We start from the raw sequence: 18,365 nt of genomic DNA on the forward strand, positions 1-18,365 counted from the left end.
CATCCATGATTCCTTGTCTGGCCTTCAGGGGCTTTAGAAAATAGCTTGACCTCCTCCTCCTCTCTCTGGCAGCCCCTCAAATATTGGAAGATGCTCTCCTGTCTCCCCTGGTCCTTCTCTCCCCTAGACTAGCCAGGGCCAGTTTCTGCAACCGTTCTTCATATGTTTGAGCCTCCACTCCCCTCATCATCCTGGTTGCTCTTCTCTGCACTTTTTCCATACACTCAACATTTTTTTTAATAGTGTGGTGACCAAACCTGGATGCAGTACTCCAGGTGTGGCCTTACTAAGACTTTACAGAGTGGTATTAGTACTTCACTTGATCTCGATTGTATCCCTCTGTTAATGCAACTTAGGATTGCATTAGCTTTTTTGGCGGCTGCTGCTGCACACGGCTGGCTCCTATTTAGCCGGTTGTCCACTAAGACTCCAAGATCCCTCTCCCAGTTCCTGCTATTGAGCCTGGTTTCACCCAGTCTATAGGTGTAGTTTTGGTTTTGTTTGCCTAAGTGTAGGACTTTACTTTTCTCTACATTGAATTTCATTTTGTTAGATACGGCCCAGTGTTTTGAGTCTGTCAAGGTCCATCTGGATCTTGAGCCTATCTTCTTGGGTGTTGGCTATTCCTGCCAACTTGGTATCATCTGCAAATTTGATAAGTTCCCCTTCTATTCCCTCATCTAAGTCGTTCATGAAGATATTGAAGAGTCCTGGGCCTAAGACGGACCCTTGTGGCACCCCATTGCTGACTTCCATCTTTATCCCTTTACTCTTTTTTCTTAACTTATTTGTTTCTATAGAAGAGACTGGACTGCCATCTGTAAGAAATGGTGTAGGGCAGTGATCCCCAACCTCTGCTTTCTGCCCGGAAAAGCTTCCGGTGGAGCGCATCAAAAAGATGTGCTCGTGAGCTTTTTTGAAATGGCTTTCTACCGGAAAGCTCACGAGGTGCCGCATTTTTGTGAAAGCGTGCTTCCGGTGAGCTACCCAGAAAAGCTCACCGGAAGCACTTTTTCATCAAAAAGATGGCGGCACCCAGCAAGCCAGCGGCCCAGTAGGACTTGTTCCGCGGACCGTTACCGGTCCGTGGACCGGTGGTTGGGGACCCCTGGTGTAGGGTCTCCCGCCTGAGCAGGGACGTTGGGCTAGATGACTTCCAAGGTCCCTTCTGACTCTGTTCTTCTATTATTAAATCCCCACCACCTGGGGAGCCTGGCAAGAGCCAGGTTCGAGCTCCGTGTCTTTCTTTGCCCGTAGTTGCTAAAGGTAGGAACGGTGTGTCGGGAAGCCGTCTCCGACTGCGACCTGGACGAATATTGTTCGGGGGCCACGGAAAGCTGCCCCCCGGATGTCTTCAAGCAAAACGGGATGCCCTGTGGCATCAAAAGCACCTGCTATTCGGGGGACTGCCTGGACATCCACCGGCACTGCCAGGCGTTCTTTGGCAAAGGCAAGGAGAGTCTTTCCCAGGGAAAAGCGAAGCGGAGGTGCAGTCGGTGGGGAGAGGGGGAGGGGTTCCAGACCCCCCAAGGTCACTAAGCAGGGTTTGCCCTGGTTGGCATTCGGATGGGGCAGTGCCAGTCCACCCCAGGCCTGGAGGCCTTCGAGGCTTGTTTTCATCCTCCAAGTTTGCCTGACTGGCTTTCATCCCTAAGGCAGGACTAGAACTCACCGCCTCCTGGGTGATTGGCTGAAAGTCGCCCAAGTGGTTTTCATGCCGAAGGCGGGACTACAACTCACCATCTCCTGGTGATTGGCCCAAAGTCACCCAGTTAGCTTTCATGCCTAAGGCGGGACTAGAACTCACCGCCTCCTGGTGATTGGCTGAAAGTCGCCCAATTGGTTTTCATGCCGAAGGCGGGACTAGAACTTCCCATCTCTTGTTGATTGGCCCAAAGTCGCCCACTTGGCTTTCATGCCTAACATGGCACTAGAACTCCCGTCTCCTGGTGATTGGCCCAAAGTCACCCACCTGGCTTTCATGCCTAAGGTGGGACTAGAACTCACCGTCTCCTGGTGATTGGCCAAAGTCACCCAGCTGGCTTTCATGCCTAAGGTGGGACTAGAACTCCCGTCTCCTGGTGATTGGACCAAAGTCACCCAGTTAGCTTTCATGCCTAAGGTGGGACTAGAACTTCCCATCTCTTGTTGATTGGCCCAAAGTCGCCCACTTGGCTTTCATGCCTAACATGGGACTAGAACTCACTGTCTCCTGGTGATTGGTTTGGACCAAAGTCACCCAACTGGCTTTCATGCCTAAGGTGGGACTAGAACTCACCATCTCCTGAGAACCCACCTGGCTTTCTGCCTAAGGTGGACTAGAACTCACCATCTCCTGGTGATTGGACCAAAGTCACCCAGCTGGCTTTCATGCCTAAGGTGGACTGCTGGTGATTGGCCCAAAGTCACCCAGCTGGCTTTCATGCCTAAGGTGGGACTAGAACTCCCTGTCTCCTGGTGATTGGCCCAAAGTCACCCAGCTGGCTTTCATGCCTAAGGCGGGACTAGAACTCCCCGTCTCCTGGTGATTGGCAAATTCACCCAGCCTAAGACTAGCCAAAGGCGTGGCTTTTCATGCCTAAGGTGGGACTAGAACTCACCATCTCCTGGTGATTGGCCCAAAGTCACCCAGCCGGCTTTCATGCCTTATAAGGCAGGGTTAGATACTCACTGTCTCCTGGTTTCTAAGCCAGAAAGATAAATATATTTCTCTCTCTATAAATCTATAATTCTGTGTTAAATCTACACATTGATAGATATATTTAGAGGATGGGTCTATTAGAGATATAGATGCTTAGAGATAAATCTACATAATCTACAGAAACATTGCAAATGAAAAAAAAATGACTATCCTGGACTAATTAACCTCCTGTGAACCTTTGCCTAAAATGCTGGCTCCCTCTCCACCTTGCTCTTGACTTTTGACCTCTCCCTCTTTCTCTTCCCAATGTCCAAAACTTTAGCTGCCAAGCCTGCTCCACTCAGTTGCTACAAGGAAGTCAACTTCCAAGGCGACCGGACCGGTAACTGCGGCCAAGATAAATCCGGATACAAAAAGTGTCCAGAAAAGTAAGGCCACTCGTTGACCCCTGGGCATCGGGGGGTGGGGTGGCGAGAGAAAGTTGTCCCAACTAGCATTTCCTGGCTTGCATGAAAGGCACATCAGAAGGCAGGTTTGACGGTTAGAAGAATTAATCAGTGGAACTCCTTGCCACCAGAAGTGGTGGGTGCTCCAACCCTGGAGGCTTTCAAGAAGTGACTGGACAGCCATGGGTCTGAAATGGGTATAAGGTCCCTTTGCTTGAGCAGGGGGTTGGACTAGAAGACCTCCAAGGTCCCATCTCTGTGATTCTGTTATTCTGACGGCGCGTTGGGACTTGATGAGCTGAACTCTTTCTAATCTCTCAAATGTGCTTTAGACGGTCGCTTCTATAAGCAGAGGAACTACATGGATAAAAGAGATGGATTCAGGAAGTCGTTTTCAGGTATGGCAACTTTCAGATGGGTGGAACTTCGACTCTCAGGATGCCCCAGTCAGTCTGCATCATGGGTGTAGTTGCACTTCCAAGAGATAAGAAGGATCTGCAAATTTGTACCCCACTCTGATCCTCTGGATTGAATTCGGAGATTAAGGTCTAATTATGTTCTCTTAGCATTATTCTCTTTTAAAGCCTTAGTAGGAAGGAAAGCCTTTCTCCTTTAAGACTTTTTTTTTTCCCCTGGGAGTTTCTCTTTAAGTTTTCCCATCATGAAAAATTAGAAAAAATGAAAAATAGGAAGGTAGACTCTCTTCCATTTTTAAGAGCACTAAAAAAAGCGTCCTTTGTTTGACAACTCCTACGTATAGCCACATTTTTTTTCCCCCAATCGTGGCAACTTTATCATGGGTGGACTTCAACTCCCAGAATTCAATTCATGTTGGCTGGGGAATTCTGGGAGTTGAAGCCCACTCCTGCTGGCTGGGAAATGATAGAAGTTGAAGTCTGCCCATGCTGGCTGGAGAATCGTGGGAGTTGGAGTCCACTATTATTGGTTGGGGAACTCTGAAAGTTGAAATCCACATGTTGCCTGGGGAATTCTGGGAGTTGAGGTCCACACCTGTGCTGGCTGGGGAATTGTGGGAGTTGAAGTCTAGTTATGTTGGCTGGGGGAATTATAGAAGTTGAAGTCTGCCCATGCCGGCTGGAAAATTCCAGGAACCGAAATCCACCCGTCTTAAAGTTGCCAAAGTTGAAAAGTACTGATTTAGGCTCTCCAGCCGCTAAGTCAGTTCCACCTCCTATACTCTCCCTCCTCTCTATTTCTGGCTAGAGATGGGAGAGTTTTACTTTTAGGTTCCATCAAGGTGCAGAAGGATCTCTAGTTCCTTTCTTCCCAACCTGAAAGCCAGCTACCGAATTCAGGCAGGGCTTTCCTCCTCCTAAAAGCCACCAGAAGCCAATCAGGCCAGAGTGGGATTCCCAAAAAAAATATATATGGAGCAACCGGTTCTCTGCCCAGTTGCTGGATGGGTGTGGTCATGGTGGGCGTGGCCTAGTCAGCCTCCTGCACCACCCTGGCCTGGGAGTGAAGACGGGGTATGGGGAGGGGGGTGTTTTCGCCCTCCCCCGGCCTCCGGAGGTTTTCCTCGAACCTCCGGGAGGGCAAAAACAGCCTCCTTGGGCTCTGGAGGTGGGATTTGCCGGTTCACCGAACTGCCCATAAAACGAGCTACCGGTTCGCCTGAACCGGTGCGAACCGGTAGGAGCCCAGCCCTGCAATCTGGGATCTTTAGTTTCGTTTACTTTATTGTCTTTGCATCCCGTACAACGAAATCAAACCCCATCTTCAGTGCACATCATGACCATGAAAACAAACACAAACACACATCCTTCACACTCCACACATTGAATTGAAAACCCCTGATATTGCATTAATGTTGCACTATACAGTGGAATTCAACAGAGCTACAGCCCTGGGATAAAAGCTGTTTTTCAGCCTATTTGTCCTTGTTTTTATTATTCTCCTGTACCGTCTGCCAGATGGTAATAGTTCAAAAAAAGAGTGTCCATGGATGAGATGGATCTTTGAGGATGTTTTGAACTTTCTTAAAGCTCTTCCAAAGAGGGCAGAGGGCAATTGCATTCTATACAATCGATATTGCGTTAATATTGCACTATACAGTGGAATTCAACAGAGTTTCTGCCCTGGGATAGAAGCTGTTTTTCAGCCTATTTGTCCTTGTTTTTATTATCCTGTACCGTCTGCCAGGTGGTAATAGTTCAAAATAAAGGGGGGGTGCACAGGATGAGATGGATCTTTGAGGATGTTTTGAACTTTCTTAAGGCAGCAGGAGCTATGAAGCTCTTCCAAAGAGGGGAGAAGGCAACCCATGATCCTCTGGGCAATGACTTTAACCCTCTGGAGTGCTTTCCTATGTGCCACGGTGCAATGGGCAAACCCTACACAGGTGTGCAGGAAGTTAAGATGCTCTCTATGGCGCAGCGGGAGAAGGTCACCCCCACTTCTGTCTTCCTGTCTTTGTTCCCAGAGATGTGTTCTGTGGGAGGCTCCAGTGCACTAATGTCCATAAAGTTCCCAGAATTCCCCCGGGCTTCTCCATCCTCCAGACCCCCATTGAGGACGTTTTGTGCTGGAGTGTCATCTCTCACCTGCAGGACGAGGGGAAGGATGATGGAATAGCGAGAGATGGCTCATCCTGCGGTGCCAGCAAGGTCAGATGGGGAAGGATCCGGGTGGGAAAGAGGGAAAAGGAATACGGCACGGCGAGCGAGCCCAGAAATGGAGTTGGCTTTGCCAGGAGAGGAGAGAGTGGCTGGCACTCATGTGTCCCTGCGCGTTCTATGCCAGGGGTCTCCAACCTTAGCTGTTTTAAGACTGGTGGACTTCAAACTCCCCAAATTCCTCAGCCGGCCATTGTTTCTTTTCCTTTTTTTCTAGATATGCATAAATCGGTCGTGCGTCAACAAGACAGTTTTGAATTATGACTGTGATTTTTCCAAGTGTAACAACCAGGGGGTAAGTAATGAGGAGCTGAAGTTCCGAGAAGAGATCGGGATACCAGAAAGTTTGGCGGGGGCAGGTTTTAGTTCACCTCCCCTTTTGTGACCCAACTAGGTAACATCGTCAGGGCTATAAGGAGGGAGGGTACTAGTATTATTACACCACTGCTACAGTGGTGATGTTACCTGTTTGGGTAACAAAATGTCTACAAAAAGCAACCTATCATAGAGAGAACTAAGGATCCTGTAGTCATCTCCTCCTCCTCCTCCTCCTCCACAACCCCCACCTGCTTCTAGCCCTGATGATGTCACCTAGATGGGTCATGAAACGTCTGCAAGAAAACCACCCAGTTCAGAGAGCACCAAGGACCCCACAGTCTCATTGTGCTCCTCCTCCTCCTCCACCACCTCTTCCTACTCCTCCTCTATGCAAATCCTACTCCCCTCCAGCACTGATGATGTTACCTAGTTGGGTCATGAAACGTCTGCAAGAAAACAACCATACTCAGAGAGCACCAAGGACCCACAATCATCGTCCTTCCTCCTCCTCCTCCTCCTCCTCCTCCTCCTCCTCCTCCTCCTCCTCCTCCTCCTCCTCCTCCTCCTCCTCCTCCTCCTCCTCCTCCTCCTTGTTAGGGATATACACCTAACCAGAGAACGTCACGGTAGTCTAGCAGACAGGCAGATATGTGAGATAAACGTTGTAGTAGCTTACACTCAGTAAGACAGATACACTGTGCAAGTTAAATAGTTTTTATTCCAGCAAGAGTTATAGCATAGTCAAACAGTCCATATATCATACACTAAGTTCAGTCCATCCAAGGGTTATTCAGTTTGCAAAGTCCAGTGTTGAAAAGAGTTCAGTAACTTACAATCAATCAGTCCAGTGACTATCTCTTTGCAGTCAGAGATATGAAGAAAAATCAAACCCTTTTCTTCTTTCAGCAAACACGCAGTTTATCACCATCAATCCTTCATTGTGAGCATTCCAGTAAAAGCCGAGGAGAACAGTGAGCTCTCTTGCTCCCTCTTATGGTGATTTTACAACCGCACCCAAAATACTTGGTTTACAGTTTAAAGTGATGCATACACTTAAACTCACTAACATAGTTTATATATTATTTTACCCAAACTAAGTTAGGTAACCAATGTTATCCCTAACACTCCTCCTCCTCCTCCTCCCTCTCCTGAATCCTCTCTCCCTCCTAGCACTGATGATGTCACCTAGTTGGGTCATGAAACGTCTGCAAGAAAGCCACCCAGCTCAGAGAGCACCAAGGACCCCACACAATCAGATTATCCTTCTCCAAGGAAAGGAAACACGGTTCTTGGCTGGTCATAAACTCGATGCATTTCAGGTCTGCAACAGCAAAAAGAATTGCCACTGCAGCTACGGATGGGCCCCTCCTCACTGCAGTGTCCGGGGGTTTGGAGGAAGCATCGACAGTGGCCCGGCTCCACAGCGTGTGAGTAAGTATACCCCAGAATCCTCAGGTCTTGTTTGGGAGTCTTTGGTTTCGGTCTTTTTCTCCTCCTTAGCTTCCCCACCTTCATCTCAAGGTTGGACTTCCAAAAACCCTTGGTTTCGAACACGTTACAGGTAGTCCTCAAGTTATGACCACCATTGAGCCCGACATTTAGGTTGCTAGGTACAGGGGCGGGATTCAAAAACCCCAGCAACCGGTTCGCTACCCGGTTATTGGTTTGGCGTGGCCTACCGGGACTTCCGGGAGGGGCGTTTTTCACCTTCCCCAGAGTCCCGAGGCTTCCCTCGGGACTCTGGGAGGGCGAAAATGGCCTCCCTCGGGCTCTGGAAGCCAGAAACATGACTTTTGGTACCTCCGGTAGGGCTGTTTTACTCCCTCTCAGAGCCTCTGTGTGGACCCTGCACTGACCTGCATTGAAAACAGGCCATGTGGCGTCTCTGGGGAGGGGCAGTGCAGGGTGGACAGGGCCAGCCAATCGGTTCAAATACCGGTTTGGCGAACCAGATGGAAATTTGACATCTGGTTCACTTGAACCCTGTTCTGACGCAGGCTTCGTCAAACATACTGAAACATGTACTTGTTTTAAAAGCAAGGCCACGCTGGGAATGACTTGCATTCCCAGCCAGAACTTATCTTAGTTCCCCAAGATGAGCACCCGCCTTTCAGTGCTGCCAAAAAAACCAGAAGTCCAATTAGTTATAACATCAACCAACCCAAGTCCCAGAAAAAAAACAACCCGAGTTCACAGAGCTTCAAGGAGGACTTGGAAATTACTGAACGACATTGCTTCCTGCAAAGGTTTCATCATCTTGGCCTGACTTTTATCCCTTATGGGAGGGGCAATCACCTTCCAGCCTTTCTCCTGAGTTGCCCCTTCTGCTTCAGCTGCTCTCGCCTTCTAGCAGCTATGCACAAGCATGCCCTGGGAACAGGCTCCCCTGGGTCCTCTTCCTCGCTGCTGCCCGACTCCGAAGGCTCCCACTCCCAGATGGCCCTCGCCCCATCTCTGTATCGGATGCAGGACCCTCATCCGAGTCCTCTCCAGACTCCCTGATTGGTCCCCTTTCTTCCCCGCTGTCCGATTCCACTGCCGTCTGCACCGGCTGCTGGCGAACCACAACGGAACCAGTCCAAACTGGTAGAATCCCACCCTTGGCTAAGTGAGCCCTATGTGTCCCCCGCATCTCATGTTCCCACCGCGACAGCCGGCCTTGCTGTGGCAGCAGCCCTGAAGTTTCTCCAAAATGGTTTCAGGGCTGACATGAAGTGAATTTGGCCCCCGTTGGACCGACATTCCTTGCCAAAGTTGTTAAGTGAATCACTGCAATGGTGAAGTCAGTAAGCTTGGTGGTTAAGCGGGTCTGGCTTTCCCCATTGGACTGTGCTCATCGGAAAGCCACAAAAGGGGATCCAGGATGGCGGCAACTGTCATAAATACGAGTCAGTTGCCAAGCGCCTCAATTTTGATCACGTGACCACAGGGAGGCTGCCACCGTCATAAGTTGGAATGGTCACTAAACAAATGAAGAATATCTTGTAATGGCTGGGGCTGAGAATTTGGGGAGTTCAAATCCAAAATATCAAGAGGAGGCCAGGCGTGGGGATGAACTTAGGCGTCCCAAGATCACGAAGCCGACTCCTCGTCCTGATAAAACACTTTTATTTAGGCTCAAGTTGAATTCCTCTCCCGCAAAGACCCAGCAAACCGTCTTTCAAGGGTGAATTACAACCACAGACCTTATCAGGCTGGGAGAGTTGCCAGGCCGATACCTTCCAAATGCCACGCTGTAGCAGCAATTACTTGGCAAGACGTCAGGAACAGATCTTCACCCTAACGAATTGAACTAAGTGTTTCCTGCAAACCCCACTCTCCTTTCGCTCCTCTTTTATTCCCTATGGGAGGGGCCATTCACTGTCCACCTGAGCCTTTACTCCCGAGTCGACCCTTGTTCCTTAGCTGTTCCCTTCTCCTGGCAGCTCTGTGCATGCGCCCACTGGGAACAGGCTCCAGCTGCTCTTCTTCCCCACTGATCTCCGGATCCGAAGGCAGCTGATAACTGTCGGACAGTCCTGGCCCCATCTCTGCCTCCAACGCAGAGCCCTCGTCCGAGCCTTCCCCAGACTCCAGGACTGGCCCATGTTCCTCCCCAACCTCCTCGTTGTCCGAGTCTGCTGCCAGCTGTGCTGGCTACTGGTGGGCCACAACACCAGGAGGCCAACTCCGGAGCCTTCTTCTGCTAATGCTTCTACCTGTCACCTGGTCCTGGGGTCACCTCAGAGGTCAGAAGCTCAACTTGTTAGAATAGAATAGAATTCTTTTTTATTGGCCAAGTGTGATTGGACACACAAGGAATTTGTCTTGGTGCAAATGCTCTCAGTGTACATAAAGGAAAAGATAAATTCGTCAAGAGTCCAGAATCATCAGGTGCAACACTTAATGATGGTCATAGGGTACAGTAAGCCATCAAATCATACTAGGAAACAGTCAGTATAAATCATAAGGATACAAGTGACAAAGTTACAGTCCTACAGTCACAAGTGGGAGGGGAGGGGTGATAAGGAGTGATGAGAAGATTAATAGTAATAGTAGTGCAGACTTTGTAAATAGTTGGACAATGTTGAGGGAATTATTTGTTTGGCAGAGTGATGGCGTTGGGGGAAAAACTCCCCTTGTGTCTAGTTGTTCTGGTGTGCAGGGCTCCATAGCGTCATTTTGAGGGAAGGAGTTGAAACAGTTTATGTCCGGGATGTGAGGGGTCTGTAGATATTTTCACAGCCCTCTTTTTGACTCATGCAGGATATACAGGTCCTCCATGGAAGGCAGGTTGGTAGCCATGGTTTTTTCTGCGGTCCTAATTACCCTCTGAAGTCTGTGTCTGCCTTGTTGGGTTGCAGAACCGAACCAGACAGTGATAGAAGTGCAGGTGACTGTTTTGTTGCTATCTTCCAGAATCGAAAAAAACCTTAATGCTCGGTTCGATTATCGGAGTGGCTTTACTTCTCCTGGCCCTCACCGGGATGCTGAAGAAGTTCCTACCAACGTGGTAAGTAGTTGGACCATCCTGGACCAAGGCCTTCTTCTTTTGTCTCAAGGGGTCAGAGTTGAGGAAAAAAAGGGGGGGAAAGTATTGTGGCGGTTTGCTAAGAAGAAGGATGGGGGGGGAAAAACACAACCCACAGGTTTTTCCCATTCTTTCTCTTTTCCGTCTCAAAAGCGCCACAACTTGGAGGCCTGAGCATCTCTTCTTGCTTCATCCATTTCAGAAGGACTACCTACCTCACAAACTGCTGATCGAAGGGTAGGCAGAGAGAACCAAACCCACAACGGGTTTCCGTTTTAGGTGGTAGACAACCAGGGTTAGGGTGGACAACGAAGAGATGGCAGGAGACTAGGACGGCTGCAGACTAGGACTTGACAGAATACTCCTGAAGAAGATGCATTCAGATCTCCAAAGTGTCCATGCACCAAAGTTCAGAAGAAGACAAGTTATTCTGTGCCGTATATACTCTGGGACACTCTATGACAGTGAAGGTTGGACTCTGAAGAGGAGGAAGGAGAGGAAGAAGATGGAGGGTTTTGATCTTTGGGGTTGGAGGACACTTATGAGAGGACCATGGACAGCCAAGGAAATAAGTCAATGATGGATGAAATCAATCCAGAAGTCTCACTCAAGGCATGAATCACCATCATCATCATTGAATGACCCCATAATCCCTTGCATTGGAGTGGAGTCTGGGCAACTGAATGGAGCTAAGTGGAGTGTTTTACTGGCCGGATGGCTTTTCTTGTTGCCAATGCGGAGTTTTGTTCAGCGGACGTATTCTCGTTATGCCCAGAGAGAGAAATGTCTGTCTCTACCTAGGATCAAATTCACCGCCTCATGATTGTGAGGCCAGAGTTCCCACCCCTAGGCACTGCACCACTCTCAAGGCATGAATGACCAGGTGGCTCAATTTATCCTATGTTTGGACACACGGTGTCAAGATCCAACTGTCTTGAGAAGTCCGTAAGTCTAGGAAAGTTGGAAAGAAGAGGAGGAGGACCAGCAAAAGGTTGGTGGATGGACCCAGTTCCCACTGCTGAGGGATGCACCTTTGGAAGACTTGAAGGATCAGGTTGAAGACAGATCCTCCTGTAGAAAACCCATGGGGTCAATAAGAACTGACCTGATGGCAGATCCGTGTGAAGACTCAGCCGCCTTGAGAAGTCCACAAGTCCTTGAGAAGTCCACAGTTGGAAGGAAGGAGAACAAAATGACCAACAACACAGGGGAAGGACTCAGTTACAGCTATGATGGGGGCACCCTTAGAAGAGCTGAAGGACCAGGTTGGGAATACCGGTCGATCCTTCTGGAGAAAATGTGTCTATGTGGTCACCAGGATTTATCACCAACCTGATGCCACGAATCCATCAATCCACAATATAAATACGAAGAATGGGACAATCGGTAGCAAGGAGGTTAGATTTGGTTAAGGGGTGAAGGAGAAACTTCTGGAATACCTGAAGGACCATGTTAGGGGCAGATCCTCCTGGAGAACAGGTGTATGGTTCCTAAGAGTTCCACACTGACTTGATGACTTATAATCAATCCATCAACCAATGCAAAGACCCAGCCCTCTTGAGGGATCCATAATCCTGGGAAAGGTGGACAGGAAGAGGAAGAAGATGACCACATCAAGGTGGAAGGGTTAAGTCAGAGTGGCAATGGGCACACCGTTGGAAGAAGTTTAAGGACCAGATTGGGGACAGATCCTCCTGGACAAAATCTGTGTGGTCAATAAGAACTGACCAGATGGCAGATAATCAATCCATGTGAAGATCCAGAAGTCCATAAGGCTAGGAAAGTTGGAAGGAAGGAAGAAGAATATCAGCAGCAAGGTGGATGGATGGACTCACAGTAGTGATGGGGTTGCTCTTGGAAAACACGGAGGACCAAGTTAGGGACTAGACACCATGGAGAAAATGTGTTTACTAGGAGTCAACAATGACTAGATGGGATATCATCCCTGTATCCATCCATCCATCTCTCCATCCATCCATGAATGCATCCATCTCTCCCTGCATCTATCCATCCATGCATCTCTCCATCCATCATGAATGCATGCATGCATGCATACATGCATCCATCTCTCTGTGCATCTCTCCATCCATCCATCTCTCCATGCCTCCATCCATCCATCTCTCCATGCATCTCTCCATCCATGCATTCATCTCTCCATCCATCCATCCATGAATGCATGCATCCATTTCTCCCTGCATCTCTCCATGCCTCCATCCATCCATCTCTCCATGCATCTCTCCATCCATCTCTCCATGCATCTCTCCATCCATCCCTCTCCATGCCTCCATCCATCCATCTCTCCATGCATCTCTCCATCCATCCATTCATCTCTCCATCCATCCATCCATGAATGCATGCATGCATGCATGCATGCATCCATCCATCTCTCCATGCATCTCTCCATCCATCCATCTCTCCATGCCTCCATGCCTCCATCCATCCATCCATCCATCATCCATCCATCTCTCCATCCATCCATCCATCCATGCATGCATGCATCCATCTCTCCATGCATCTCTCCATCCATCCATCTCTCCATGCCTCTCTCCATCCATCCATGCATCTCTCCATCCATCCATCCATGCCTCTCTCCATCCATCCATGCATCTCTCCATCCATGCACGCATCCATCTCTCCATGCATCTCTCCATCCATCCATCTCTCCATCCCTCCATCCATCCATCTCTCCATGCATCTCTCCATCCATCCATCTCTCCATGCCTCCATCCATCCATCTCTCCATGCATCTCTCCATCCATCCATGCATCTCTCCATCCATCCATCTCTCCATCCATCCATCTCTCCATCCATCCATCCATCCATCCATCTCTCCATGCATGCATGCACCCATCCATTCATCCCACGTACTTTCCTGCCAAAGAGTAGGTATAAACTCACCGCCAAGGTGTGTTAGGCTTCTAACAATGCAGGTGGTCCTCGACTTATGACCACAACAATGACTAGGATTTCTGTTCCTAAGCGATGCAGTTGTTAAAGTGAGTTGCAACCTGGTTTTGTAACCAGAGAGGTTCAAAGTTCTAACGGGGGCCATACACACACGCGTTTCCCCTCCCCCCACATGAAGTCCCGTGACTGCAAGATGGTTACTTGGGTTTCATTCACAGCCATTTCCCGCTTCCTGACCTCTTTTTACACATTGGCTCCTGATTTGGAGCAAAATCACACTGGCTTTATGACCGCTGCGTTTCACTTAAGGACCTCTGCAAAAGAAAGGCCAGAAAAAATCAGGTTGGTGAAGTAATCACCCTGTTCTTTCCGACCGTCAAAATTTATGATGGGCAGATTCCATTCGGGTTGTAAGTCGAGGACAACCTGCGATTAGCACTTTCAGAGAAGAGCCAAGAACAAGGAGCCGTGGAGGCCTGTAAGGCCAAGTGAACCATTTCAATTATTTAATCAAATCCAAGGCCAGGTTGGCCTTCCTTGCGGTGCTAAATCAAAACAGCTGATTATTATTTTTTCTGTGTTTCACCTACTGATGTTCTCCCAGAGACATAATGAAACAAAGGATTTTTTAAAAAGAAGAAGAAAAATGAAACGAGGTTAATTAAACGAGGTTTAGTGGTGGCAATAAGAGAAAAAGATTCTGCAGTGCTTTTTCCAGAATTTGTGGAATTTCACTTAATTTTAGGGTGGGTGGGTGAAAAGAAACATGACAGAGCAGTGGTCGCCAACCAGTAGGCCGGGGACCACTGGTGGTCCGTGATAAAATTTTGGTGGTCCATAGAGAAATGTCCCCCCCAAAGCAATTAATCCAGGCTGCACGGGAACACAAGGCTGCTCCGTCCACATGGCCCGTGGGAACACAAGGCTTGCGTCGCTTGCATTGCGAACAACACGAGGTATTGAGGGGAGGGGGGAAAGGGCGTAGAGGGGGAACTCGCCCCACTTGCCCCACGCGCCTGGCCTGGCCACCGGGCTGCTTCTTTCCACCTCTTCCTTCTTCTGCTTTTGGCTGCACGCAATGAAAGCAGCAGAAGTCTTTCTTTCTCTCCCCCAAACTCCACCAGAAATGAGTCTTTGGGACCCTGCAAGGCCTCCTGCTCCAAGAGGCTGCGCCGGCAAAGACTCATTTCTGGCAGAGTTTGGGGGAGAGAAAGGAAGACTTCTGTGGCTTCTGCTGCTTTCCTTGCATGAAGCTAAAAGTCTCTCTCTCTCTCTCCTCCTGAGAACGGAGCTGGAGACGGTATCCTGCGATCCCAAATAAAGAACGATCGATCGGTAGGAAAAACGGGGTGGGGGATTTTCCTGCAGACTTTTTGGGGGGATTTTCCCAGGGTCTCTGGTCCGCGGGGTTTAAAATTATGAGTTTGTCTTGTCAGTGTTGGTGGGAATCTTCTTTGTGGTTCTTTGACTAGAATTGTCCTTACTATTTGATTATTTGTTGGAGTTGTCTGTTCCTTGACTGGGGTGTTGTTTGCTGTTTGATTGTTGGTCCAGTGTTAGTGTTGATTGTGGGGTCCTTGGTGCTTCCTGAGCTTGGTGGTTTTCTTGCAGATGTTTCATAACCAAACTAGAGAACATCGTCAGTGCTGTAACAGGGCTGTAGCAGTGCCAGTACTCCATTCCCTTCTATAGCACTGATGATGTTGCTTAGTTGGGTCATGAAACGTCTCCAAGAAGACAACCACACTCAGAGAGTACCGAAAACACTTCATAAATAACAGAGCATGGAGGAATGGAACTGATCTTGAAGTTTGAGGAACCTTCTCCATGAGAGTCCCTCTCAAGCGGCCAAGAGATCCCACCACCATTTCCATAAATGGCCACTCCCACCAAAGGAAGATAAAGGTCTGTGAGGACCCAAAGGGGCATGGCACAAAAATAACAGTGTCACCAAAGTAGAATAAATTCCCTTTAATGCCTCTAACTTGGCCCACAATGTCCAGTTATCCTCGGTGGGAGATCAAACTCTTCCAAAAACAGTCTACGAAGGGAAGAAATGCATTCCAAACCCAAAGTAAAGTTAATTAGAAATAAATAAATAAAAACATAAACCACGCTGAAGTAATTAACACGACAGACCAGGATGATAAATTGCAGACTGCCAACAAGATAATGCGGCAACCACAGTTGGGAGGACACCAAAACCCAGATAAGCCTCGACCAAGATAATGCACGCTTTGCTTCCAGCAACTTTGCCATGCTCAGTTTGCCCTTTTAAACAGCCTTCCCAGTTGCAGCCCATGAAGGGGATCAGGGCCCTTTCCTCCCCCTAAACCACGCAACTCACGTTGCTCCCTTCTCCGTTCCTCCCTGCGTGGCCTAGGATGCAGAGGGGGTGGACCTGGGTCTTCCCTCTGAATGCCCAGCCGGACTGTGCCCTTCCCCAGTTTCCTCCCCAGCCACCGGAGCCACACTCCCACTCCCTGTCAGCTGTTCCACCTCTCCCTCGGAATCAGGTTCCAACTGGGGCATGACACTTTCTCTCTTTTGCAGGATTAGATATGGAGGATTGCTCAGGCAGAAAGTATCTCCAGAACCCATAGATTCTGCTTTTGAAAGCACTGTGAGTATCTCCAACACCTCTTCAAAGATCGTCTCCTCCCGAGCTTCTCCTTTCCTCTGAAAAGCCTAGTCTTTGAGAAAACGGCCTTGGTGCGACGGTCTATGACTCCCGTCCAGTGGTGGTATTCTACCGGTTTGGCCTGGTTCAGGTGAACTGGTAATTAAAAAAAACTGGTATTTTTCCCCCACCTGATGACCAGCTGTTCCAACACTCAGTGTGACGACCCGGGAAGCAGCACGCACTTAATAAATTCCCAAACGTAAATACATTTCCTTTAATGCCTCCAACTTGGCCCCACTGTTCAATGGTTCTCCGTTGGAGATTAAACTCTTTCCAAAATAGTCTCCACAGGAAAGAAATACAGTCCAAACTCAAAGAACAGATAACAGAGAAAAAAAAAAAAAAAAGTAAAACAAACCGCAGCGAAGGAATTTCCACGACGGACCAGGATAATTAATTACAAACTTCAAGAAGATGACAAGGCGCCGTCCGTTGGAAGAATGCCAACCAAGATAAACCTCAGCCAGAAACAAAACACACTTTGCTTCTAGCAACACTGTGTTTTAAACGCCCCTCCTATATACTATTCTCCCCCAGCTGCAGCCAATGAGGGGGATCATGGCCGCTTCCTCTCCCTAAACCACGTTGCTCCCTTCTCTGTTCCTCCCTGCATGCCCTAGGGTGAAGAGGGGATGGGCCTGGGTCTCCCTGACTGCCCAGCTGGCCTCTGCCTTCCGCAGCCTCCTCCACAACCTCCGGAGCCACACTTCCACTCCCTGTCGGCTGTTCCTCCTCTCCCTCGGAGTCAATCTCCACCAGGGGCAGGACAATCAGCTGTGCCTGGATTCCCATTGATGTCTTACTGCATCACCCAGGAGGCTTTCCTGAGGCCCAGGAGGCAAAAAAAAAAAAATGGAGCTGGGGGGGGATGCTGCAAAAAAAAAAAAAAAGCAGCCACACCCACCCAGTCATTTGGCCACGCCCACCTAGCCACGCCCACAGAACCGATAGTCAAAATATTTGCGTCCCACCCTTGCTCCCATCATCCCTCCGGGTGGGGATGGAAGAACAGCAGGAGAACCTGTTCTCGCCTAGGCTTCCCAAAAGCATGAAGCTGACTCCTTGTCCCAATAAAACCCCTTTTATTTCATTTGAAGGTAATTCCTCTCCAGCAAAGTCCTGGCCAACAGCCTTTCGAGAGGGGTTCAAAACTACAGGCCACTCCCCTTTCGCTCCTCTTTTGTTCCCTATGGGAGGAGCAATTCACTGTCCAGCTGAGCCTTTACTCCCGAGTCGATCCTTATTCCTTAACCGTTCCCTTCTCCTGGCAGCTCTGTGCATGCGCCCACTGGGAACAGGCTCCAGCTATTCTTCTTCCTCACTGATCTCCGACTCCAAAGGCAGCTGATAACTATCAGACAGCCCTGGCCCCATGTCTGCCTCCAACGCAGAGCCCTGGTCAGAGCCTTCCCCAGACTCCAGGACTGGCCCATGCTCCTTCCCAACCTCCTCGTTGTCCGAGTCCGCTGCCAGCTCTGCTGGCGGGCCACAACAGAACCTTCCCACTGTCCTGCCTGGAGAACCTCAGACTGGACCAAAAGCCGGAAGCTTCTCCATGGCTCGTCTAGCAGATCTCTGCCATGACTTGAGTCACGAAGCGGAAGAAGGTCCAGAGCAATGGGCCGCAATGGGGTCCTAGGGCTTGAGGTCCAGGGAAGAGTCCGAGTCTTTGGTCAATTCCTGAAGAGAGGAACAAAACCATTCGCAAATCTGTAACTGACCTCTGAAACCTTTTGTTGAACGGTGAGATGAAAGTCTAATTATGTTAGTTCCCCTTAGTATCCGGTTGCTTTGAGTGATCAAGATTCTTTGCTTTTGTAGGGATCGGTGGCAGAATCGATTGAGGAGTCCACGGAAGGATCGGCAGGAAAAGATCCGACCCCGAATCGGATCTGAATCGAGATCGTTTGGTTTTGTGGGACGATTTTTCCCCCCTCTCAGCCGCTTCCACCTTGAAAGACAACGTCCCTTCTCCCTTGGGGCTTTCTCAGCCCTGAATTGCTCCGGGGACTCCAGAAAGAAAACGTGTATAAAATATTAGCCACAGATCCCCTTCTAAGGAGCGGCTGGCTTTTTCACACCCATCTTCGGCTCGTTGGGGAACTAGAGGCCAAAGAAGATGTTTTCCAGGCCCAGCTGGGATGGGCGGAAAGTGGAGGGAAGCACCCCGAGGTGCAAGAGAAGTTTAAAAATAAATCAAGGGTGGGATTTCTGGGAAAGGTTA

The 18,365-nt window shown here is 49.2% G+C and overlaps 1 protein-coding gene and 1 long non-coding RNA gene across 2 annotated transcripts in view; both read left to right on the top strand.

The window, feature by feature from the left end:
• LOC113429521 (disintegrin and metalloproteinase domain-containing protein 9-like) overlaps nucleotides 1–5,866 on the top strand; it is a 31,788-nt gene extending 25,922 nt beyond the window's left edge. Inside the window, exons 12-15 of the mRNA XM_087967510.1 lie at nucleotides 1,258–1,450; nucleotides 2,964–3,069; nucleotides 5,531–5,714; nucleotides 5,801–5,866. Coding sequence (XP_087823636.1) covers nucleotides 1,258–1,450; nucleotides 2,964–3,069; nucleotides 5,531–5,714; nucleotides 5,801–5,866 — 549 coding nt within the window. The remainder of the gene's footprint in view (nucleotides 1–1,257; nucleotides 1,451–2,963; nucleotides 3,070–5,530; nucleotides 5,715–5,800) is intronic.
• A 72-nt stretch (nucleotides 5,867–5,938) lies between these two features.
• LOC148130328 (uncharacterized) lies at nucleotides 5,939–18,175 on the top strand. The gene is made up of 5 exons (XR_015749685.1): nucleotides 5,939–6,018; nucleotides 7,361–7,472; nucleotides 10,440–10,533; nucleotides 16,012–16,081; nucleotides 17,963–18,175. It is a non-coding gene; the product is annotated as an uncharacterized LOC148130328 (long non-coding RNA).
• Nucleotides 18,176–18,365: the final 190 nt, after the last annotated feature.

This window comes from Notechis scutatus, chromosome 5 (genome assembly GCF_049901735.1).
Source record: "Notechis scutatus isolate UNSWTSFEM ecotype Mainland chromosome 5, rNotScu1.2, whole genome shotgun sequence".
In the NCBI taxonomy this organism is placed as follows: Eukaryota; Metazoa; Chordata; class Lepidosauria; order Squamata; family Elapidae; genus Notechis; species Notechis scutatus.